This window comes from Artemia sp. Qi Xiang Cuo, chromosome 3 (assembly GCF_049724085.1).
Source record: "Artemia sp. Qi Xiang Cuo chromosome 3, ASM4972408v1, whole genome shotgun sequence".
Taxonomy (NCBI): domain Eukaryota; kingdom Metazoa; phylum Arthropoda; class Branchiopoda; order Anostraca; family Artemiidae; genus Artemia; species Artemia sp. Qi Xiang Cuo.
Genome location: NC_142796.1, coordinates 92,907,302 through 92,933,760, shown reverse-complemented (window position 1 = coordinate 92,933,760; position 26,459 = coordinate 92,907,302). Strand labels below are relative to the sequence as shown.

At 33.9% G+C, this 26,459-nt stretch overlaps 1 protein-coding gene across 1 annotated transcript in view; it reads left to right on the top strand.

Annotated features, from left to right (window-relative positions):
* The window catches only part of LOC148954757 (small G protein signaling modulator 1-like), a 106,757-nt gene that overhangs the window by 7,237 nt on the left and 73,061 nt on the right, over nt 1–26,459 (top strand). Inside the window, exon 4 of the mRNA XM_089086504.1 lies at nt 16,216–16,408. Within this exon, the coding sequence (XP_088942630.1) occupies nt 16,216–16,408 (193 nt within the window). The remainder of the gene's footprint in view (nt 1–16,215; nt 16,409–26,459) is intronic.

Sequence of the window (26,459 nt, the reverse complement as noted above, 5' to 3'; positions counted from 1 at the left end):
TTCTTTATGACGTCCTCCCACTCCAGACGGGGACGAACTGCTTTCCGTTTATCCTTGGATGGTTAGCCGAAAAGAACAATCTTCGGCAATCTGTCATCCTTCATCCGCACAACATGTCCTAACCACCTCAACCTTTCTTTCATTATAGACCTAGAAAGCAGTCTTGAACCACATTTTTCGTATAACCTGTTGTTTGAAATACGGTCAGTCAGCCGGGTACCCAGAACAATCCTTAAGCAATTCCTCTGGAAAACATCTAGAAAATATTCATCCGCTTTTCGGAGCGTTCTTGCTTGAGAGCCATTTTTGATCACTGTCATCACTGTAGCTTATAATATTCTAATCTTGGTTTGCAGACTTATCTTCTATTCTTACAAACATTCTTCAACTGTGAAAAAACACCCTGAGCCTTGGCTATTCTATTTTTAACATCTTCACTGCTCCCACTGCTCCCACTTAACATCTTCACTGCTAATAATACTACCAAGGTAAGTGAAGCTGCCCACCTGATCAATCTTTTCATTACCCAACGTCACCTTTTTATCTTCACTTATTCCTAGCCTTAGTGACTTAGTCTTCCTAACATTAATTTTCAAACCAATACTAGCACCCTGAACTCGCAAAACCTCTAAAACTTCATTAATTTTACTTACACTTTCATCTAGGATGCTTAAATCATCAGCATAATCCAAGTCCAGAAGATTGTTTCCTCCCCATTTGATTCCGTGGGCTCTCATTGCCTTTCCTGTGCTCTTTAAGACAAAGTACATCAAGATAATTCATATAAAGGGGGATAGAAAACAACTCTGCTTAACTCCTGAATTAATACAAAACCAGCTGCTAACCTCAGTACCTACCTTAACCGCAGCAGTGTTATTCTCGTACATAGCACTAATCACTTTAATGTATTTGTCTGGTATACCATACAAGGATAAAACCTTTACTAAAGCTCCTCTATAAACTGAATTGAACGCTTGCATATAATCTATAAAACTGAGGACCAAAGGTATTTGAAAACTTAGGCACTTCTCAATTATTAGCCTAAGAGTGAAAATTTGGTCAAGACATCCTCTACCTTTTCTAAAACCGCACTGCTCTTCTCTTAAAACTTTGTCTAAGGCATCTCTCAGTCTAAAAAGTATCATATTACTATACAATTTGCTACCTACAGAGACCAGACTAATGCCTCGATAATTACCACACTCACTTTTATCACCTTTCTTATAAAGTGGCTTAATCAAGGTTTTCCTAAAATCGTTAGGTACTTCCTCTTTTTAAAAAATAATATTCATAATCTTCAGTAACTTATATATAACCTCATAGTTACCATATTTAAGAAACTTAATTACCATCCTATTAGCACATGGAACATTATTATTCTTTAATCATTTTAGAACTGCCGCTAATATCTCCTGACTCAGCAAATCTTCCTTCAAATTCAAGGTATCACCCACTGCTTCTTTTTACTCTATATTTTTTCCTGTAACTCTATCTCGGTTAAGCAAATTCTCAAATTTTTTGGCCCATCTCGCTTTAGTTTTTTCCTTATCGCTAATTGCCACCCCATTCCTATCTTTAACTGGGACAAGTCCGGATTGACTACTACCTCTCAATTTGTTAACGTGCCAGTACAATATTTTACTATTATGCCGTCTAGCTGCATCTTCTAAATCCTCGACAATTTTATCCATGGCCTCCACTTCACACCTCCTTAGTTCATATTTCAATGCTTTCTCCACTTTCCTTACATTTCTTTTGTTTTCATGCGATCTATCACTCAGATAATTCTTGTACAAGTCCTTTCTCCTTTCTATTAAACATAAACCTTTTTCACTAATATTCTTAGCTGCAGTTCTAGCTTTCTTCCCTAATACACCTTCAGCAACTTCACAAATTATTTTTCTAAAATTATTCCAACCATCTTCCACATTATCAAATTTTAAACTCTCTAGTTTAGTATGCAACTGTTCCTGGAAAGCTTCTCTCAAATTCTCATCCTGGAGTCTACTAACTTCCCGGGAGGTAATTACCCTTCCGATATTTCAGCCTTAAATTAACCCTTGACACTACTAGATGGTGATTTTTCCTTTTAACATCAATAATGGCACTCCTATATACCATAGAATCCTGGATTGGTCCTGCCAATCTTTGCTTTACTATAAAATCATCATTAAGGTCCGCTGTCTTACCGTCATATGAATACCACGTTAACTTATGAGCCATTTTATGACCAAACACCGTATTGGTTATAACTAGATTGTTATACCTACAAAATTGCAAAAGTCTTCCATTACTGTTTTCTTTTCCTACACCAAATTTACCTAAGCTGGGATACCATCTATCCTTATTTCTACCAACCTGGGCGTTAAAATCTCCCAGTAATAACATCATATTTCTACCTGGGACCTTGTCTATTTGCTCCTGTAACTGTAAGTAAAGTTCATCTGAGTCACTAGTATCTCCTTCAGTTGGTTCTACAGGGCCGTATACTACTATAACTGATACCCTGAACTTTCTAGTCATAAAATGAGCAATTAGTATTCTATTATTAATACCTTCCCAGCCTAAACAAGTCTTAGCAGCTTCCTTATTCATCATGAGCCCTACTCTGTGTCTGTGTACCCCATCCTTCCTGCCTGAGTAAGCAAATTCTATATCACCTAATTTCATACTACCTGCCCCTGGGATATGAGTTTCTGAAACTTCTAATAAGTCCAGTTCAAATTGTATGAATTCGTCAATCAAAACGTCAATACTATAATCAATTTGTAACTTCTTAAAATTCAAAGTTCCAATTTTCATGCTCTTTAAAGAATTGAAATTGTTTTGACCGCAGGATAAGAAACGGCCCCAAATCCCAATGCCCGACAAAAGCCACATATCTTCTCATGTCTACAGCAAAGTGCTAAAGCCAGCTTAGAACTAGACAGAAAAAAGTCCCTGGAACCTCCATGAATAGAGACTTTGTGCAATTCTGGGCCCATCTTGGTCACAAAATGGTTTTCAGTACTTGGCAATTCTCTTCTATCAAAAAAAGTCAAAATCCTGCACAGACAATGTCAAGCCTATTGCCTCAGACTCATTATATATTCATGCCTTCAAATATTATGCTATTATAGGGAGGCAACCTATAGTAGATAAATTTGTTAGGAACAGGTTTTTCACGCAGAATATACCCGTCAAAACATACCAATCTCAGAAGAATTGTCCATTTGTTAGAATCCCGTGCGAATGTTGCGCCGTTTACAAGGCAATAATGTCGTCGAGGAGTACCACTCCTCAAGTGGGACTAGAGGTGAGTGCAATGTTCCCAGTCTTGTAGGTACCCTGAACAGGTCGAGGCAGCCGTGTGCAGAGGCCGTTGTCCATAGATCTTGATCTTACGCCCTGCCACAGTTGTCCTCCTATAGAGGATCCTCCCGCGATGGTGTTCTGCATCACCATGCAATTTAACCCATTACTGGGAGAAGGTTTGCAACTCATGGAATTTGTGGAAAAACCAGTGGGCCCTTTTGAGTTTACATTTGAGGGGCCTTCTTCCTCCTCGGCCTGTATTTATGACCCCGGGCGAGGGTGCCCCAGTTTCTATTATGGACCCCCAGGGACAAGGTCCCTCCTTGGTCTGTGCCTCCTATGGAGGTACCCTGCATATCTGTACAGCGTTCCCCTATCGCCACCTGGGGATACGCTGAATGGCCTGGGGAGGCCAGATAAACGGATCACTTTTGTTTTGCAAAGGCCATAACTCAGTGATATATTTAACCTACTACTTATAAATATACATAACTCACTGACTAGGCCTATATAAGTTATATACAGAAATATATAACTCAGTGACATATTTAACTTACTACTTATAAATATGTGTAACTCACTGACTAGGCCTATATAAGTTATATACAGAAATATATAACTCAGTGACATATTTAACCTACTACTTATAAATATGTGTAACTCACTGACTAGGCCTATATAACTTATATACAGAAATATATAACTCAGTGACATATTTAGCCTACTACTTATAAATATGTGTAACTCACTGACTAGGCCTTTATAAGTTAAATACAGAAATATATAACTCAGTGACATATTTAGCCTACTACTTATAAATATGTGTAACTCACTGACTAGGCCTGTATAAGTTATATACAGAAATATATAACTGAGTGACATATTTTGCCTACTACTTATAAATTTGTGTAACTCACTGACTAGGCCTATATAAGTTATATGCAGAAATATATAACTCAGTGACATATTTAGCCTACTACTTAAAATATGTGTAACTCACTGACTAGGCCTATATAAGTTATATACAGAAATATATAACTCAGTGACATATATATATATATATATATATATATATATATATATATATATATATATATATATATATATATATATATATATATATATATATATATATATATATATATATATATATATATATATATATATATATATATATATATATATATATATATATATATATATATATATATATATATATATATATATATATATATAATATATATATATATATTAGAATTTATATATATTTTTATCGTGGTTTTAGTGGTAAATGCAACCACGGTAAAAAAATCTTTCAAAAAGGCATTCAGTAACAATATTAAAGCAGTAAGGACAGTTAAATTGGATTATTAATTATTACACAACCATTTATATCTTCAAAATTGGGACAAATTGGGACTTGATTTTTACCGAAAAAAATCTCCCATCGGTAGTAGCGACTGCCAAATCTATAAAAAAGAAACATGGGAGGAAATTCAACAAAAATGAGCTCTATTTGTGCTTGATTCCATTCATACTCAACCTTCAGATCATGGGAGTCTAGAATTATATATTCTAAATTTTTCATGCATTAGATATAACCTTCCCAGTTTTGGGGAAATCAGCCATAATAACTATTTTTCTTGCCCAGCTTAAAATTCCGTTTGATCTTTGAGCTTTGGTTTTTGACCAGATTTGACCACAGTCAAGTCCGTTAGCTATATCTTTGGTGATTACAAGACCCCCCAGAACTCCTAGAGAAAGGGCTGTAAGTTGCACAATTTGCTCATTGTTCACATATAGTTTTTGTTATCTTGAAATATAAGGGCATTTTGGGGGGAATTTTCTGCGGGGATGATTTTCCACGGAGAGAATCTGCCTCGGGGAGGAGAGTTTCCGGATGAAATCTTCCAGGGAAAGTAACACAGAGGATAGGTAAGGGGTTTTTCTTGGTATAATTTTAAAAAATGGTCTGGATTTAAATAAAAAGATTTTTTTCAACGGAAAGAAAGGAGGAGCATTAAAGCTTAAGTTAAACACAAATTATTCCTTATGAGCTAAGAGATAAGAGAGATAAAGATATTTATTCCGAAAAATGACTATCACAAGCCCCGAAGGGCCAAATTCGCATTTCGGAGTCATTTGACTTTCGGATTCTTTCGCATTTCGAAGTATATGAGGGGGCCTACTTCTTCCTCGATCCTTGGTCCTTACGCTAAATATTGTCTTTTGGTTTCACTTGTTTTGTATTTTTTTATTTTTATTTTAGTGGTGCTGTTAAACGGAAAATATCACTACAATCGTGCACATCTGGCAAAAAGCATCACACTTGGTGAAGTTATAGATTAAAGCACGGAAAATCCAATGGTGACGGGAAGCACGTTAAGCGGCACCTTTACGAGCACCCGAAGCGCTAAAAAAAAGCGCAGGTTTACTATTCTCTCTACAGACGCATCAAAACCTCTGACAATACGTTTTAAGATATGGCAATTCCAGTTTTAGCTAAATAAAAAGCAAAGGATTGCTCTGAAGCGCGCAATAGAGCGTTAAAAAAAGCTTATAAAGCGCAAAATGGAAGCGCCTATTCCATGGAATAAAAAAATTACAAAAACACAGTTTAGAGCGCAAGAAGTTCTACTATTGTAAGAAGCAGCTCAAGTTTGTCTGTCCAAGCGCGTTTTTGCGCGCTAAAAAGCGCGCAAAAAGCGCTAAACTGATATAACGTTTTGAGAATCTCTGGAAAAAGTGAAAGCATAGTAAGAAATATGGGGAACCCAATGGTGATCGGTTTGAAGTCGACCGATTAATCTATAGAGCCCTATAAAGCCCCCGAAGCGCTAAAAAAAAATTACAAGTTTACGAGCCTCGATAAAAAAAAGCATCAAAATTTCTGTTTTTCAAACGAACTGAATTTCCGAAATGTGAAGGAACAGCAGACTGCAGAGGATCACGAAATGGGCTTGGCATTCCAGAAAAATTTCAAGACAAACGCTGAAAATCTTGTAAATACCCTAATAGAATGCAGTAATCCTTTCGAAAGTATGTATGACAGTCTCGTTTCCATCGACTCCGGGATAGTATCCCATTGTCGTGCCATCAGTAGTTACTGCAGTCTGAAATTGTTGGCTAATCCCAGTATGATACTTGTGTGGAAGAGCGTTTTGTGAAACGTACAGAGCCTATTGATTCGTCGATATGCCTAGACAAGATGCCATTATTTTCAATTCCCATTCCATCATCTATACTGAAGTCGAAATCTATCTTTCAGATGGTCAAGTCAGATTCGGCCCTATTTCCCAAACTCTATATTGGCTGCAACACCTGAGGCGCTGACTCGGAAAAGTTTCAAACACGAGAACCAGCCTTTCACTTCTTCAATCTCCGAGCAGGGTAATATGCGATCCGGCATGAAGTCTGATATTTTAACTCTGAACACAGACTATTCTTCTGAAGCTGTGACCGACAAACCTCATCCTGATTTCAAGGTTTTTGATGATGCTGTCCCAGTCCACCTCATAAAGCCAAAAAGCAAGACGTTTGGTGAATAGGTTACAGAAGAAATCTGCCAATACTTTCGTCAGCAGTTTACAAGTGAAACACAGCGAGTCGACGTCGTGATTGGCGTTTACAAGTCCGACAGTTTGAAAAATCCTACATGAGAAACGGCAAGGCTATGTATCGGACATATGTTTAAGAAAGAACGCCACTTCCAAAAAACTGGACTAGTTTCCTTTAGTGTTAAGACAACAAGTAGAGACTATTTGAGTTCATGACAACAAAAGAATTGTGACACTGTTACCAGTCATTTGGTTGTCGTGACTTCTGATCATAGTGCAAGAAGTACAATTTCAACTGGCTTTGCTGAAATTCAAGTAGTAGGGGCATTTAAGGTTCTGAAACATGCCCTCCCCAGTTTCTGCAACATGCCCTCCCTTTCCCCATAGTATTTTAAAGATATGCGCTCTGACGTCACTGTATTTATGCAAAATTCTCGCCTGGCAAGATTCCCAGGTGCTATGAAATAATATAATTACTTGAAGTGTGGTCAAGATAGTAGGGAAATCAGCATTGTATTTTAAACTTACAGATAGGGAAATTAATATGTGATTTTCGTGAGTCCTATAGTGGGTGTATATGTGAAGCTCCTAGCCCCTCTCACCTGTTTCTAGCCGGCAAGATTCTCAGGTGCTATGGCACAATATAATTACTTGAAGTGTAGTCAAGATAATAGGGAAATTAACACACGGAAATTAGCATAAGGAATTTCTGGAAGTCATATAAGTGGAGCTACCAACCCCTCAAGCCACCACAGCTACGCAATGCGACTACCGGTTCTATTAAAGGGAACATAGCTGGTAATATTCCCATGAGAGCCCCCTCTGTCCGATGACGTCATGAACACCCCGTTCCAAACGGAGAGGTCTAATATGCTTGACGCAATTTTATGTAGCCCTGCCACAGGAACCCATACAGGACGATATTTAATGTCCATGGTGAAAGACTGTCAAACAGCGTATGCTACCTATAGATATGAAACTGGGGTCAACCACACCGGTTTCTGAGCCAAATGTTGCATGGGATATTGAAGGAACAAAATTTACCGAACCGGTTATACTCTGTTATAAAGTGGACGAACAGGCGATCTGACATAGCAGACCAATAGTTGTCAAACAGGTTAATAGCCTGTAATTTAAAGCTATCTAATTTGCATAACTCTGGTTTGAATGAGCTTAATTTATGATTCGAATAATGGGATGAAACCAAGATGAGAATAATAGGAATTTTGGCTAGAATGAATGCGATAAAAGGGTTAAACTGCATATTAGCTAAGGTAAGTCTGTGGTGATGGTAAGTCTTACGCAACTTGAGATAAATGTTAGAATGTTATATTCTCGTGACTTGTCCTAGCTTTCACTTCTTGGCTGTGTTCTGTATAATACAAAAGTACATAATGAGGGATGGGGGGCAATGTATAGTATTCTTTAGCAATGGAGTACACTAACAATTTGAACTAATAAAGAAAAAAGCAGTTAAAAACACGATAAAAATAAAGGCTGGAAAAGGCGTTATTCTCCCAGTTTCAAATCAATGATACTTTTAGAAACGAACGTGCCTCATACGGCATTCCCACCTCTGAAACAACAGATTCAAAATCTGTATAGATTTATTGGAATTCTAAAGCATTTAACTTTTAGCTTTTCGGCATTCCGTTGGCTAGAATGATACTTTTATGCCACAATTCGCTTGAAAACCCCTGTACTGAAGAGACACAGTTTTTTTTGGCTAAAATAAATGTTTATGTTATCAGTTTGTTACATAGAAATAGCAGTACCTTTTTGGAAACGAAAGTGCCTTATACGGCATTCCCACCTTTGAAACAGGAGATCCAATATCCCTTTACATTTTCAGAAATTCTAAGAACATTTAACTTTTAGCTTGGACTCTCAATAATTCAAAAGGGGAGGCATGTTGAATTTATACTCATAAGTGTATCAACTCTAGTGCAACATAACCCATTTAACTTAACCCCCGTTCAACTAAACCTCTGTTTAACCCCACCCTTCCGATGTAGATGCAAATGAGACCCGATTTTATAAATGTGCATCTGAACCCGTTTAACTGAATTCACGTACCACAGAATATCCGATTTTTGTATAACCCCCCTTTGTCTCAGCCCTCATGCAATCCAGGGAACATTTTTCAGCAAAAATATCAAAACACGCAAAAGCAGGAAAATTTTATTTCGAGAAATTCTTGTTATCACCCATCCCGCCCACTCCGGGGGAGTTTGGTCAGTGTGTACTCATTCCGGGGGGTGGAATCCGGACTTTGGCTAGGCGATAAAGGAGCTTAAAAAAATGCTCTCGCTCAAGATAACTTAAAAATTAGTAATAATAGGGAAATTATCATAAAATTAATAAGGCATGCCCGCCTCTGACGACAAATTATACCTGTTTCTAGTGCTCAGCTAGCAGGATTCTCACCTCTGGTAGTCCACCCGGGATTCCAGGCGTTCTATTCTTTCCTCTATATTGGCATGATTCCTAGCCATTTTACTACATTGTTTTTCTGGAAGATCTACCGGATTTCCGTGACCAGGTCTAATATGAATGACGCCAGTGTATCTCACAAGCTAGACTAAAAGGATCCCATGGGGGAATTTCCCCCCGAGTATGAAACATATCCAAACACACACATGGGTACAGTGTAATAACGGCGGTGCATATCTTAAGCAATGACACCTAATGGGAGAGGTTGGAAAATCATCGCGAGAAGAATAGGTACCCAAACCGATAAAAGTATACTTATAGCCCAGAGCGGATTGGGGCTGCCACAATTTTTTCACACTGACACCAGTCATCATCCCCCCCCCCTCATCCAAAAGACTGCACCTCTCACCCCCTAGGACATTTTCAACCTTTTTCATTCTAAAAATAAACTTCTTGAACCTAAATTAAACGAACCTTTGTTGTTGTTTTTTTTTCACTTGACCTACGGAGACTTAATATTTCATTGATAGAATGTATTAGACTCCAATGCAATTCACGCCACAGAGCATTTAAAACAAATCTAGGGCTTTCCTTATTTTGGTAATGATTTTACAGGTTGACAGCGATTTCTACACTTTGTCCTTGATTTCTACAATGGTCTTGATTTCTAGAGTTACCTCTGGTTTCTATAGTTTGCTCTTGTTTTTTTTATGAAATTGACAGGGTTTCATTGTTTTGCTAATGATTGCATAGAAGTTGACCATGATTTCTACACTTTGATCACAATTTTGACGGTATGGTCTTGATTTCTATGACTTGGTACGGAGTTCTAGGGTTGATTCTGTCATATAGATTAGTACCTTATGATTTTTCCTGGAATACACTGTCTTTCTGGGCTTTAATATTTCATAGAGAAAACACACAAACGTTTCTCACTTCATACTTTGTAAGAATGTCAGGGAATATGATTTTTTGTTTTCCTGGAACACCAAGCATTCTTGGGTTTAATGTTTCTTGACAATAAGCAATAATCACGTTTTGCTACCTCCACGACACCGTCATCATCATTGTAAGCGTCTTTTAACGTTTGAAAAACACACACACACACACGCACAAAAACACACACACAAACAACATCTCGCCATTGGATTACACTCTCTTGATGTTTCAAAGTTCATTTTGGAATTTTTTCATTGTAATGCAAGACTTGGAATATTTTTGCACTGGTTTACCATGTCAGTGCTACATTTTGTTAATGTTTCAGTGTTAATTTCGGAATTTTATGTCTCAAAATGTAAGACTTGCAATATTTTTGATCTGTTGTCTCGTGATTCAACATATCACGGCTACATTCTGTTGATGAGTCAAAGTACATCTAGGGATTTTTTCGTTGAAATGTAGGACTTGGAATATTTTTGTAGTGTTATCTCATGATTTACTTTGTCACCGTTACAATCTCTTGATGTTTCAAAGTTAATTTTGGAATTTTTATTTCGAAATGTAAGACTTGAAATATGTTCGCACTGTTGTCTCGTGATTTACCATGTCACTTCTACATTCTGTTGATGATTCAAAGTTCATTTCGGGATTTGTTTCCTTGAAATGTTAGACGTGGAATATTTTTGTAGTGGTTTACCATGTCAGTGCTACATTCTGCTAATGTTTCAAAGTTCATTTGGAATTTTTGTCTCGAAATGTAATACTTGGAATATTTTTGCATTAGTGTCTCGTGGTTCACCATGTCACTGCTACATTCATTTGATGTTTTAAAGTTCAATTTAGGATTTTTTCGTTGAAATGTAACACTCGGAATATTTTCGTAGCGTTGTGTCTTGTCACCATTACTTTTTGTAGATGTTTCAAAGTTCAGTTTGGAATTTTTGTCGAAATGTAAGACTTGAAATATTTTTGTAGTGTTATCTCATGATTTAGATTGTCACCGTTACATTCTGTAGATGTTTCGAAGTTAATTTTGGAATTTTTATCTCGAAATGTAAGAGTTTAAATATTTTTTCACTGTTGTCTCGTGGTTCACCATGTCACTCTTACATTCTGTTGATGTTTCATAGTTCATTTTGTTATTTTTTTTTCGTTGAAATTAAGACAAGGAATATTGTTGTAGTGGTTTACCATGTCAGTACTAGATTCTGTTGGTGTTTCAAAGTTCATTTCAGAATTTTTTTTCGTTGAAATGTAACACTTGGTATATTTTCGTAGTGTTGTGTCTTGGCACAGTTACATTCTGTAGATGTTTCAAAGTTCAGCTGGGAATTTTTTCGTTGAAATGTGAGACTTGGATTTTTTTGTAGTGTCGTGGTTTACCATATCACTGCTACATTCTGTAGATGCTTCAGAGTTAATTTCGGGATTTTTTCATTAAAATGTAAGACCTGGAATATTTTTCTAGTGGTTTACCATGTCACTATTACATTTCCGTTGTTGTTTAAAAGTTCATTTGGAATTTTTCATCGAAATGTTAGACTTGGATATTTTTGTAGTGGTTTGCTATATCACTGTTACATTCTGTTAACGTTTCATAGTTCATTTGACTTTTTTTTTGTTAAAATGTAAGACTTGGAATAGTTCTGCAGAGTTGTTTTGTCGCTTACCTTGTCACTGTTCCATTCTTATGATGTTTCAAAGTTCATTTTATAATTTTTCGTTGAAGTGTAATACTTGGAATATTTCTTTCGTAATGTGGTGATTTACCTTGTCACTGTTACAGGCAAAAGGTTAAGAGAGACATGCAAAAAGTTGGGTTAATTTAATATTACTTAACGTCGATGCTTTGAAACATCTTTGAATGTTCGAAAGGAACTTTGAAACATCTACAAAATTAACGGTGACAAGACACAACGTTACAAAAATCTTCCAAGTGTTACATTTCAACGAAAAAATCCTGAAATGGACTTTGCAACCCCGACAGAATGTAGCAGTGACAAGGTAAAGCAGTACAAAAATATTCCATGTTTTACATTTCAATGAACAAAAATTCCAAAATGAACTTGGAACATCATGAGAGTGTAACAATGACACTCTAAACCACTGAAAATATATGCCAAGTCTTACATTTCAACGAAAAAATTCTAAACTGAACTTTGAAACATCTACAGAATGTGACGATGACAACACAAATCGTCACGAAAATATTCCAAGTGTTACAATTCAACGGAAAAATTTTGAAATGAGCTTTGAAACTTCGACAGTATGTAGCAGTGACACGGTAAACCACGAGACAACACTACAAAAATATTCCAAGTCTTACATTTAAAAAAAAAGTTCCAAAATGAACTTTGAAACATCAGGAGAGTGTAGCTGTGACAAGGTAAATCATGACATAATACTAAAATAATATTCCAAGTCTAACATTTCGATACAAAAATTCCATGATGAACTTTGAAACTTTAGCAGAATGTAGCACTGACAAGGTAAACCAGTACAAAAATATTCCAAGCCTTACATTTCAACGAAAAAATCCTGAAATAAACTTTTAAAAACCGACAGAATGTAGCAGTGACAAGGTAAAGCATTACAAAAATATTCCAAGCCCTACATTTCAAGACAAATAAATCCAATGGCGTGGTGTTGTGTGTGTGTGTGTGTGTGTTTGTGTGTGTGTGTGTTTCAAACGTTCGAAGACGTTTACAATGATGATGCGGTGTCGTAGGGGTAGCAAAATGTGATTGTTGCTTATTGTCAAGAAATATTAAACCCAAGAATGCTTGGTGTTCCAGGAAAAAAAATCATATTCCCTGACATTCTTACAAAGCATCAACTAGGAAACGTTGATGTATTATCGCTATGAAATATAAAATCCCAGGCAATGTATTCCAGGAAAAATCATAAGGTACTTATCTACATGACAGAGTCAACCCTAGAACTCCGGATCAAGTCGTAGAAATCAAGACCATACCATCCAAATTGTAATCAAAGTGTAGAAATCATGGTCAACTTTTATGCAATCATTAGTAAAACAATGAAACCCTGTCAATTTCATAAGAAAAAACAAGAGCAAACTATAGAAACCCGGGGTAACCCTAGAAATTAAGCCCACTGCAGAAATCAAGGGCAAAGTGTAGAAATCGCGATCAACCTTTAAAATTATTACCAAAACAAGAAAGCCCTAAAAGTTTTTTAAATACTGTGTGGCGTGAACTGCATTGGAATAAAACATTCTTGCAATGAAATACTGAGTCCCCGCAGGTCAAGTAAAACAAAAAAAGACAAAGGGTTATTTAAATTTAGATTCCAGAAGTTTATTTTCGGAACGAAAAAGGTTGAAAATATCCTAGCGGGTGAGAGCTGGAGTCATGTGGATGACTATTTTGAATAAAAGGACTTTCTCAAAATACCTTTTCGATATATTTCAGGAAAACACGACTTCTTTGTGTGTTTGGGGGGGGGGGGTAGCTGCCCTCCGATTACTTTGGCCCTTAAAAAGTACTAGAGCGTCTAACTACCAATCCAATGAGACACCTCCGAAGTTTATATGACCACGCTTTCTAAAACCTTATATTTCCCCAGAGCATAACTTACAACCCTTGCCCTGAGCGCTTGTGGGACTTGTTATCCTCAAAGAAACAATTTCTGGACCTTTCAAATACCTTGAACAAAACTGTTATCTCAAAGTTTTGATTGGAAGTGTTTGGGGAAATGATTTGGGTGGGGGGAGTCATTTGCCCTTTGAACAGTTTCGAATAGTAAAAAAGGCACTATTCCTCTCAATTTCCAATCGAATGAGCTCTGTTTGAAGCTTTTACGACAGCACTTTCTATAAAAACCTTATATGCCCCAAGGACATAACTTACAACCCTTGTGCTGAGGGCTAGGGGGAGGGGGGGTTGTCATCATCAAAAACAGAATTTCCAAACCTTTCAACTACGTTGAACAAAATGGCCATATCAGAATGTTTATCGGAAGTGTTTGGGGAAATAATGGACGTTGGGGGGGGGGTTGTGATTATCCCTCCGATTACTTTCAACTATTAAAAAGAGGAATAGCCCCCTCAATTTCCAATCCAATTATTTCCCTTTGAAGTTTTTACGACATGGCTTTCTATATAAACCTTATATGCACCCAGGGCATAACATAAAATCCTTGCCCTAAGAGCTTGGGGGGAGGGATTGTCATCTTCAAAGACATAATTTACGGACCTTTCAACTACTTTGAACAAAATGGTTATCTCACAATTTTGATTAGATTTGTTTGGGAAAATGATGGGCGTGTGAGGGTTGTTAGTTACCCTCCGACTACTTTCTACTATTAAAAAGGGCACTAGCCCTTTCAATTCCCAATTGAAAGAGACTTTTTTGAAGTTTTTACGACAACGCTTTCTATAAAAACCTTTTATGCCCCCAGGGCCTAATTTAAAACTCTTGCCCTGAGGGGTGTGAGGGGGGCTTTCACCCTCAAATATATAATTTCTAAAACTTTCAACTACGTAGAAACAAATGGCTATCTCTAAATTTTGATTAGATGTGTTTGGGGAAATGGTGGGCGTGGGGGGGGGGGGTCTTAGTTGCCCTCTAATCAATGTTGACTAGTAAAAAGGGCACTAGTCCTTTCTTGCAATCGAATCAGCAATTTGCCCCGAGGGCTCTGGGGGGAATATCATCCTCAAGTGCATAATTTTCGGACCTTTCAACTACGCTGAATATAATGCCTACCTCAAAATTTTGATTGGATGTGTTTGGGGAAATGGTGGGCGTGAGAGGGGGGTTAGTTGCCCTCCAATCACTTTCCACTATTCAATTTCCAATCGAATGAGTCCTTTTTGAACTTTCTACGATAACACTTTCTATAAAAACCTCATATGCCCTCAGGGCATAACTTACAGCCCTTGCTCTGAGGGCTGTGAGGGGACTGTCATCCTCAAAGACATAATTTCCGGACTTTTCTAATACGTTAAACAAAATGGCTATCTCAAAATTTTGATTGAATATGTTTGGGAAAATGGTGGGCGTGGAAGGGGTGTTAGATGCCCTGCAATCACTTTCAACTGTTAAAAAGGGCCCTAGCCCTTCCGGATTCCAATCGAATGAGCTCTTTTCGAAGTTTCTACTGCAACTCGTTCGATACGAAGTTTTTCCTACGAAGTCTAAATAAAAAACAAAAAAAATGAATAATACATTCTACCAAAATCATTTTAACTTAGGCAGCACTATTGCGCTGCCTATGATGTATATTTAGAGGTTTTGATGGTTCTCTAGAGATGCTGGTAAACTTACGCATTTTTTAGAGCTTTGGCCGCTCGTAAAGGTGCTTTAGAGTGCCCGCTCGACGTGCTTCCCGCCGCAATTAGATTCCCCATGCTTTAATCTATATCTCCACCAATTTCTATTCTTTTTGCCAGAAGTGCACGATTCTTATGCTTAACAGCCCCCACTATTTAGTAGTAGTAAAGGTTAAGCAGGTTTCAATTGGTAGGTCTCAACATTAATTCACAGTAGCCCACATAATTCTTTCAAGTTTTGGAAATAGAATCTATTATTTTCAATTTTTTCAGTGTTTTAAAATAACCCAAGTTTTCAATTTATAAATGTAAAAAAAAGTTTAAATTCAGTTATTTAATATTTGTTTGTATATCGAATTAAAACTTGAACCACAGCTCCTATATAACTCAGTCAATTTAGATTTGGAGCCTTCTGCATCTATCGTTACTAATTTATGTATTTGTATTTAAAAAATATTTATATCTTTTTCATTACAGATAGCATGTTTAAAGTCAATTTTCAACTAAAATTCTATTCCTGCAAAAAAAGGCCTAAGTTTTTTCACCAACGATTGTCAAATGTGATTTCACACATTTTAACTTCTACTAGAAATCAATCATTATTCATCTCCAAAAGTAAGCATACCTATTTTTAGAATAAAAGTAATTTTTAAGTATCCCATTTTAGTGTTGCAGTTTCTCAATCATTTTTATTTTCAGCAGCTCGAGAAACTCCTTCACCACTAAGAAGCTTATCCAAGGAGTCCCGTCACAGAAGATCTCTAAAAAGATCAGATGATATTTCAAGCCATGGAACCAGCTCTTCTAAGAGTAGCTTAAGCTACACAGACAGTTTACAAGAGGTTTTTGAAACAGGAAAGGACACAATTTCGTCACATTTACTGTCTGATGGGTAAGTTAAATTAAGGATTAAGAAATAAGTTGGAACAACATTACTGCTATTGCAGCGGAAAACTATTCATACATAACCGTTTTAGTACAAAGGACACATAAATAAAAAAAAAGAAAAAAAAAATATATATATATATATATATATATATACATATATATATATATATATATATATATATATATATATATATATATATATATATATATATATATATATATATATATATATATATATATATATATATATATATATATATATATATATATATATATATATATATATATATATATATATATATATATATATATATATATATATATATATATATATATATATAATATATATATATATATATATATATATATATATATATATATATATATATATATATATATATATATATATATATACATACTTCCCCGAAAACTTTACGAAAAAGAAAGTTTTTTTAAAGAAAAGTAAAGGCCATATTAAACATAAGATCAGTATAACTAAAATTTTCTGAAAGTTCCTAATGAATTTTACGAAAAACACTTCTTAACAGACGGTTGGTATTTTCTTGGATATGGCTATTTTGGCAACTTTTACCACAGCAACCAATAATTAGAACCCAAGTCCTAAAATTGGTCTCAATCAGGAACCCTTATCGCTATCTAAATTCACAAAGTGCAAAGATTTTCAAACATTTTTTTTATACTTTTAAAGTTCTGTAAATATCTACCAGTTGCAAACGAAAAAATTTACTTAAAATGAAAGTAGTCTTACCTATAAAATAACTATCGTAGAAAATAAACATCATAACGTGAAAAAAAAAATGATGCATCATCTTGTGGCGGATCCAGAGGGGGGGGGCGAGGGGTGCCCCCCTATAGTAGTCTAAAGTAGCCTAATTTACCTAATTAACGCAATTTTGCATTAATTGAACTTGCTGCTAACGTAAGTTTGTCGGATCAACCTATTTTGCGCCCCCTCCCTAAAAAAATCCTGGATCCGTCCCTGAAACCATCACACCTATTCCACCACTTATTAGAAGAATAAAAAATTCCTTATTTTCACAAGTTTCATCAACCCCCCCCCCGCCCCCTTTTTTATAAAATCCTACATAGGCCGATCAGTTGAGTCCACTGTATGTAAACAATAGATTAAGTCATAATTTGTATATAAATTAATTCATACCTGTTAGATGGGACACTTGCAAACCTCTTGGCTGGCTCACCAAGTTTTTTTTCTGCTTTCGCAATTACGAATAATGCCCTTGGTTACCATTTCTCAGCGATTGACGATAACAGACTAATCCGCTAATGCAGAAATAAGTGGGAGGAGCTTTTTGTTCGCACCGAGAACGAAGACCAGAAATGATCTGCGATAAGCTTACTGTCTATAAACTGTGTGTTGAACATTCATGGAATTGAAAGCCGTTTTTGAATTATATGACATGCTCTAATGTCGGGACACTAGAACGTCTACCGTAGTTTTTATATTGCATCATTCATGAAATTGAAAGTCACTTTGGTATTATATGACATGCGCTAAAGTCCGAACTCTAGAACGTCATCCTTACTTTTTGTATGTTCGATATTCATGGAATTGAAAGCCGGTTTGGTATTGCATGACATGCGCTAATGTCCAAACTCTAGAACGTAAACCATACTTTTCTAATGTTCGACATTCATGGAATTGAAAGTCGTTTTGTATTATATGACACGCTGATGTTAGAACTCTAGAACGTCAACAGTACTTTTCTAATGTTCAATATTCATGAAATTGAAAGTTGTTTTGGTGTTATATGACATGAGCTAAAGTCGGAAATCCAGAACGTCAACCACACTTTTTATATGGTCGACATTCATGGAATTGAAAGTCGGTTTGGTATTAATTGACATGCGCTAAAGTCAGAACTCTAGAACGTCAACAGTACTTTTCATATGTTCAACATTCATGAAATTGAAAGTCTTTTTGGTATCATATGACATTCGCTATTGTTGGAACTCTAGAACGTCAATCGTACTTTTCATATGTTCAACATGTATGAAATTGAAAGCCATTTTGGTGTTATATGACATGCGCTAAGGTCGGAACAATAGAACGTCAACCATACTTTTCATATGGTCGACATTCATGAAATCGAAAGTCGTTTTAGCATTAAATGACATGCGCTAAAGTTGGAACTCTAGAACTTCAACCGTACTTATCATATTTTTGTCATTCATGAAATTGAAAGTCTTCTTGGTAATTTATGACATGCGCTAATGTAAGAACTTTAGAACGTCAACCGTACTTTTCATTTGTTTTGCATTTTTAGAATTGCCGAAAAATATCCTTTTTGTCAGCCGTCTAGGGCCAGACGGAGAGCAGGTCGTTCCAAAATGAGGGGAAAGGATGTCGTGAGGAAGGATTTAAGGAAGGATCATGGCGTATCTCACTAATATTTTTCTACTTAATAGTGCTATCATAAAACGTAGAACACAAGCATAACCTAAGACTTGACGTTGTATTGTTTAATTTTACGGAGTAAATTTTGTTTGTAAAGTAGGCAGGTTTAAGCAAACTCGAACTCTGCATAGGGTTTTGAGTTGCGTGAAACAGCTTATATTACGTTTTGCTTATGGTATTATTATTATTTTAGGCAATAATTATGATGGCTATGTTGACTTTTGCGCTAGCCTCGTATGTAAGAACCTATTAAGGATTTAAAAATGATACAAAATATAATGTACGTTGACAGTAAAAAATTGCTAGTACAGTTTGAAATCTGCTTTATATATAAATCTCAATGATTGGTTTAGATGTATTTAAGTGTCAATTAATTTCGGTTGGATTTGTTTAAGAAGCTAATTTTTTTAACCCTAACTAATGCTACTACTACTAATAATAACTCACTGCAGCACTAAGCCATGTGAGGGCAAAATAGCTACGCACATACCTCCCCCTTCTCGTAAATCGTTCTTACCACTTTAATGTATTTATCCAGCATATCATGCAATGATGTGACCTTTGCTAAATCTCTTCTATCGGCTGAATCAAACGCTTCTCATAATCTATAAAACTAAGGACTAAAGGGGCCTGACGACTCAGGCACTTCTCGCTTATTAATGTAAGAGTGAAAATTTGGTTGACACATCCTCTCTACTTTTATAAACCACACTGTTCTTCTCTTAAGACTTTATCTACAACATATCTAAGTCTGAAAAGTATCACTATTCTAAGTAATTTCCTTCCTACAGAAACCAAGCTAATGACTCTATAAATACCAGTAGAAAGGGCCCTAGTACTCCCGTACGACACCCCTGCTGCCATCTACAATTTAGTTTAATGTCGACAGGGCACCATATATGGGCATAGAGTCCCTAGGGAGAACACCTGTGCTGTCAGTCCCGATCAGAACACCATATATGGGCATAGAGTCCCTAGGGAGAACACCTGTGCTGTCAGTCCCGATCAGAACACCATATTTGGGCATGGAATCCCCCGGGAGAACACGTTTCCGAGGTCAATTGATTGGGTAACCTAGTTTAACCTCTTGAGCTTGTGACGGGGCACCATATATGGGCATAGAGTCCCTAGGGAGAACACCTGTGCTGTCAGTCCGACGGGGCACCATATATGGGCATGGAATCCCCAGGGAGAACACATTTTTTTTCTTAATTTCCTTCCTAAACCAATTTTAAAAGTTGAAGTAGTAATCTTTTTCACCACAACTTTACTCTGCGACTTTTTTTGCACACCCCAATATCAAGCAATACTTTTCAAAAGGCTTTATTATATCTTTTCAGAACAAGTTCTTTTCTTAATATCCTTCTTAAACCAATTTTACAAATTCTAAATTTGTCCTTAGTAGATAGAAATAGCTATATCATAGTTGTGAATATTTTCTCGAAAGATAAGCAGTTCTATTTCAATTTTTAATTTTCTAAATGAAGTGAAGAAAAGTTCAAGTTCTCTACTGTTCCAAATTTTTCACAGAAGATACAAAAGTTCAAGTTCTCTTCTGAATTTTACCAAAGAACACAATTCAATTCTAATTTATCCAGAGAAAATAAAAATCTTTCACTTCAGTTCTTTATTTCACAAAGACATATAGAAATTTAAATTTTAATTTTAAATTTTTCGGTGAAAGATAGAAAAAGTAATACCATACTTTTGAATATTTTCCCGGAAGATAAAAAGTTCTAGTTAAATTTAAATTTTCTCAACGAAGTGAAGAAAAGTTCAAGTTCTCTTCTGAATTTTACCAATGAACACACTTCAATTCTAATTTTTCCAGAGAAAATAAAAATATTCCACTTCAGTTTTAAGTTCCCCAAGGACATAAAGAAATTTAAACTTCTATTCTAAATTTTTTCCGTAGTAAATAAAAAAAGCTATACCATAGTTGTGAATATTTTCCCGGAAGATAAAAAGTTCTAGTTCAATTTTTAATTTTCTCAACGAAGTGAAGAAAAGTTTAAGTTCTATTCTGAATTTTCTCAATGAAAAAGAAATTAGTTATTGATCATTTCTATTTTTCCAAATAATATAAAAATTTTCCACTTTAGTTCAGATCTTCATCGAAGAGATGAAAAATTTAAAATACTGTTCCAAATTTTTTACAGAAGATAAAAAAGTTCAAGTTCTCTTCTGAATTTTACCAAAGAACGCAATTCAATTCTAATTTCTCTAGAGAAAATAAAAATCTTCCACTTCAGTTCTTTATTTCACAAGGACACAAAGAAATTTAAAGTTCAATTCTAAATTTTTCAGTGGAAGATAGAAAAAGTAATACCATACTTGTGAATATTTTCCCGGAAGATAAAAAGTTCTAGTTCAATATAAAATTTTCTCAACGAAATGAAGAAAAGTTCAAGTTCTCTTCTGAATTTTACCAAAGAACACACTTCAATTCTAATTTCTCCAGACAAAATAAAAATCTTCCAATTCAGTTTTAAGTTCCCCAAAGACAAAGAAATTTAAAGTTCTATTCTAAATTTTTCCGTAGTAAATAGAAAAAGCTATACAATAGTTGTGAATATTTTCCCGGAAGATAAAAAGTTCTAGTTCAATTTTTAATACTTTAGTTCAGATCTGTCTCGAAGAGATGAAAAATTTAAAATACTGTTCCAAATTTTTCACAGAAGATAAAAAAGTTCAGGTTCTCTTCTGAATTTTACCAAAGAACACAAATCAATTCTAATTTCTCCAGCGAAAACAAAAATCTTCCACTTCAGTTCTCTATTTCACAAAGACATAAAGAAATTTAAAGTTCAATTCTAAATTTTTCGGTGGAAGATAGAAAAAGTAATACCATACTTGTGAATATTTTCACGGAAGATAAAAAGTTCTAGTTCAATTTTAAATTTTCTCAAAGAAGTGAAGATAAGTTCAAGTTCTCTTCTGAATTTTCTCTATGGAAAAGAAATGAGTTATTGATCATTTCTATTTTTCCAAATAATATAAAAATTTTCCACTTCAGTTCAGATCTGTCTCAAAGGGTTGAAATATTTTTTAAAACTTCCAAATTTTTCATAGAAGATGGAAAAGTTCAAGTTCTCTTCTGAATTTTACCAAAGAACAAAATTCAATTATAATTTGTCCAGAGAAAAAAAATCTTAAACTTCAGTTTTAATCCCCAAAGACATAAAGAAATTTAAAGTTCTATTCTAAATTTTTCCGTAGTAGATAGAAAAAGCTATACCATAGTTCTGAATATTTTCACTGAAGCTAAAATGTTCTAGTTCAATTTTTAATTTTCTCAACGAACTGAAGAAAGGTTCAAGTTCTCTTCTGCATTTTCTCTATGAAAAAGAAAAAAGTTATTTATCATTTATATTTTTACAAATAATATAAAAATTTTCAATTTCAGTTCAGATCTGTCTAGAAGAGATGAAAATATTTTTAAAACTGTTAATTTAGAATTAAAGTGAAACTTTTTATCTTCACTGGAAAATAATGACAATCATAGTATAACTTTTCCATTCTTCTACAGAAAAATTTAGAACTGAAATTTAAATTTTTTATGTATTTGAGAAATTAAGAACTATAGTGGAAGCTTTTTTCATTTTCATTGGTAAATTTCAGAATTGAGCTAACTTTTTCTCTTCTTTAAGAAAATTCGGAAGAGAACTTGAACATTTTGCACTTCTTCGAGAAAACTCAGAATTAAAGTGGAGCTCCTTATCTTCATGTCGAATATTCACAATCAATGTATAACTTTTTCTATCTTCTATGAAAAATTTGGAACAGAACTTTAAATTTTTATGTCTTTGAGAAATTAAGAACTGAAGTGGAAGGTTTTTTCATTTTCATTGGTAAAATTCAGAATTGAGCTAACTTTTTTCTCTTCTTTAAGAAAATTCAGAAGAGAACTTGAACATTTTGCAATTCTTCGAGAAAACTCAGAATTAAAGTGGAGCTCCTTATCTTCATGTCGAATATTCACAATCAATGTATAACTTTTTCTATCTTCTATGAAAAATTTGGAACAGAACTTTAAATTTTTCATCTCTTTGAGAAAAATCGGAACTGAATTTGAGAAAAATTAGAAATAAAGTGAAACTTTTGATCTTCATGAAAATTAATCACAATCATAGTATTACTATTTCTATCTTCCATCTAAAAATTTAGAATAGAACTTTAAATTTCGTTATGTCTTTGAGGAATAAAGAAATGAAGTGGAAAATTTTTATTTTCACTAGAAAAATAGAGTTGATCAATAACTTATTTCTTTTCCATAGAGAAAATTCAGAAGAGAAGTTGAACTTTTCTTCACTTCGTTGAAAAAATTTAAAATTGAAGTAGAACTTTTTATCTTCCGGGAACATATTCACAACTATGATATTACTCTCTCTATCTTCCACCAAAAATTTAGAATAGAACTTTAAATTTCTTTATGACTTTGTGAAATAAAGAACTGAAGTGGAAGATTTTTATTTTCCCTGGAGAAATTAGAATTGAAGTTTGTTCTTTGGTAAAATTCAGAAGAGAACTTGAACTTGTCTATCTTCTATGAAAAATTTGGAACAGTTTTAAAAAAATTTTCATCCCTTTGAGACAGATCTGAACTGAAGTGGAAATTGTTTTATATTATTTGGAAAAAAAGAATTGATCAATAACTATTTTCTTTTTCATAGAGAAAATTCAGAACAGAACTTGAACTTTTCTTCACTTCGTTGAGAAAATTTAAAATTGAACTAGAACTTTTTATCTTCAAGGAAAATATTCATAGCTATGGTATAGCTTTTTCTATCTACTACGGAAAAATTTAGAATAGAACTTTAAATTTCTTTATGTCTTTGGGGAGCTTAAAACTGAAGTTTAAGATTTTTATTTTCTCTGGAGAAATTAGAAGTTTGTTCTTTGGTAAAATTCAGAAGAGAACTTGAACTTTTCTATCTTCTATGAAAAATTTGGAACAGTTTAAAAAAATTTTTCTTCCCTTTGAGACAGATCTGAACTGAAGTGGAAAATTTTTATATTATTTGGAAAGATAGAAATAATCAATAACTTATTTCTTTTTCATAGAAAAAATTCAGAAGAGAACTTGAACTTTTCTTCACTTCGTTTAGAAAATTTAAAATTGAACTAGAACTTTTTATCTTCCGTGAAAATATTCACAAGTATGTTATTACTTTTTCTATCTTCCACCGAAAAATTTAGAATTGAACTTTAAATTTCTTTATGGTTTTGTGAAATAGAGAACTGAAGTGGAAGATTTTTGTTTTCTCTGGAGAAATTAGAATTGAATTGTGTTCTTTGGTAAAATTCAGAAGAGAACCTGAACTTTTTTATCTTCTGTGAAAAATTTGGAACAGTATTTTAAATTTTTCATCTCTTCGAGACAGATCTGAACTAAAGTATTAAAAATTGAACTAGAACTTTTTATCTTCCGGGAAAATATTCACAACTATTGTATAGCTTTTTCTATTTACTACGGAAAAATTAGAATATAAATTTAAATTTCTTTGTCTTTGGGGAACTTAAAAACGAAGTGGAAGATTTTTATTTTCTCTGGAGAAATTAGAATTGAAGTGTGTTCTTTGGTAAAATTCAGAAGAGAACTTGAGCTTTTCATCACTTCGTTGAGAAAATTTTAAATTGAACTAGAACTTTTTATCTTCGGGGAAAATATTCACAAGTATGGTATTACTTTTTCTATCTTTCACCGAAAAATTTAGAATTGAACTTTAAATTTCCTTATGTCTTTGTGAAATAAAGAACTGAAGTGGAAGATTTTTATTTTCTATAGAGAAATTAGAATTGAATTGTGCTCTTTGGTAAAATTCAGAAGAGAACTTGAACTTTTTTATCTTCTGTGAAAAATTTGGAACAGTATTTTAAATTTTTTATCTCTTAGAGAGAGATCTGAAGTAAAGTGGAAAATTTTTATATTATTTGGAAAAAAAGAAATGATCAATAACTAATTTCTTTTTCATTGAGAAAATTCAGAATAGAACTTGAACTTTTCTTCACTTCGTTGAGAAAAATAAAAATTGAACTAGAACTTTTTATCTTCCGGGAAAATATCCACAACTATGGTATAGCTTTTTCTATTTACTACGGAAAATTTTAGAATAGAACTTTAAATTTCTTTATGTCTTTGGTGAACTTAAAACTGAAGTGGAAGATTTTTATTTTCTCTGGAGAAATTAGAATTGAAGTGTGTTCTTTGGTAAAATTCAGAAGAGAACTTGAACTTTTCTTCATTTCGTTGAGAAAATTTAAATTGAAATAGAACTTTTTATCTTCCGGGAAAATATTCATACGTACGGTATTACTTTTTCTAACTTACAATGAAAAAATTAGAATTGAACTTTAAATTTTTTTATGTATTTATGAAATAGAGATCTGAATTGGATGATTTTTGTTTTATCTGCAGAAACTAGAATGGAATTGGCCTCGTAGGTACAATGCAGAAGAGAACTTGAACTTTTTTATCTTCTGTGAAAATTTTGGAACAGTATTTTAAATTTTTCATTTCTTTGAGACTGATCTGAACTGAAGTGGAAAATTTTTATATTATTTGGAAAAATAGAAATGATCAATAACTAATTTCTTTTTCATTGAGAAAATTCAGAATAGAACTTGAACTTTTCTTCACTTCGTTGAGAAAATTATAAATTGAACTAGAACTTTTTATCTTCCGGGAAAATATTCACAACTATGGTATAGATTTTTCTATCTACTACGGAAAAATTTAGAATAGAACTTTAAATTTCTTTATGTCTTTGGTGAACTTAAAACTGAAGTGGAAGATTTTTATTTTCTCCGGAGAAATTACAATTCAAGCGTGTTATTAGGTATAATTTAGAAGTGGACTTGAATTTTTATATTTTCCATGAAAAATTTGGAATAGTATTTAAAATTTTTCATCTCTTTGAGATAGATCTTAACTGAAGTGGAAAATTTTTATATGACTTGGAAAAATAGAAATGATCATATCCAATTTCTTTTTGATTGAGAAAATTCAGAATAGAACTTGAACTTTCCTTGACTTCGTTGAGAAAATTGAAAATTGAACTAGAACTTTTTGTCTTCCGGGAAAATATTCAAAACTATGGTATAGCTTTTTCTATCTACTACAGATAAATTTATAATCTTTATGTCTTTGGTGAACTTAAAACTGAAGTGGAAGATTTTTATTTTCTCTGGAGAAATTAGAATTGAATTGTGTTCTTTGGTAAAATTCAGAAGAGAACTTGAACTTTTCTATCTTCTATGAAAAATTTGGAACAGTATCTTTAATTTTTTCATCCCTTTGAGAAAAATCTGAACCGAAGTGGGAAATTTTTATATTATTTGGGAAAATAGAATTGATTAATAACTAATTTCTTTTTCATTGAGAAAATTCAGAAGAGAACTTGAAATTTTCTTCACTTTATTGGGAAAATTTAAAATTGAAATAGAACTGCTTATCTTTCGAGAAAATATTCACAACTATGATATAGCTTTTTCTATCTACTACGGAAAAATTTAGAATAGAACTTTAAATTTCTTTATGTCTTTGGGGAACTTAAAACTGAAGTGGAAGATTTTTATTTTCTCTGGAGAAATTAGAATTGAAGTGTGTTCTTTGGTA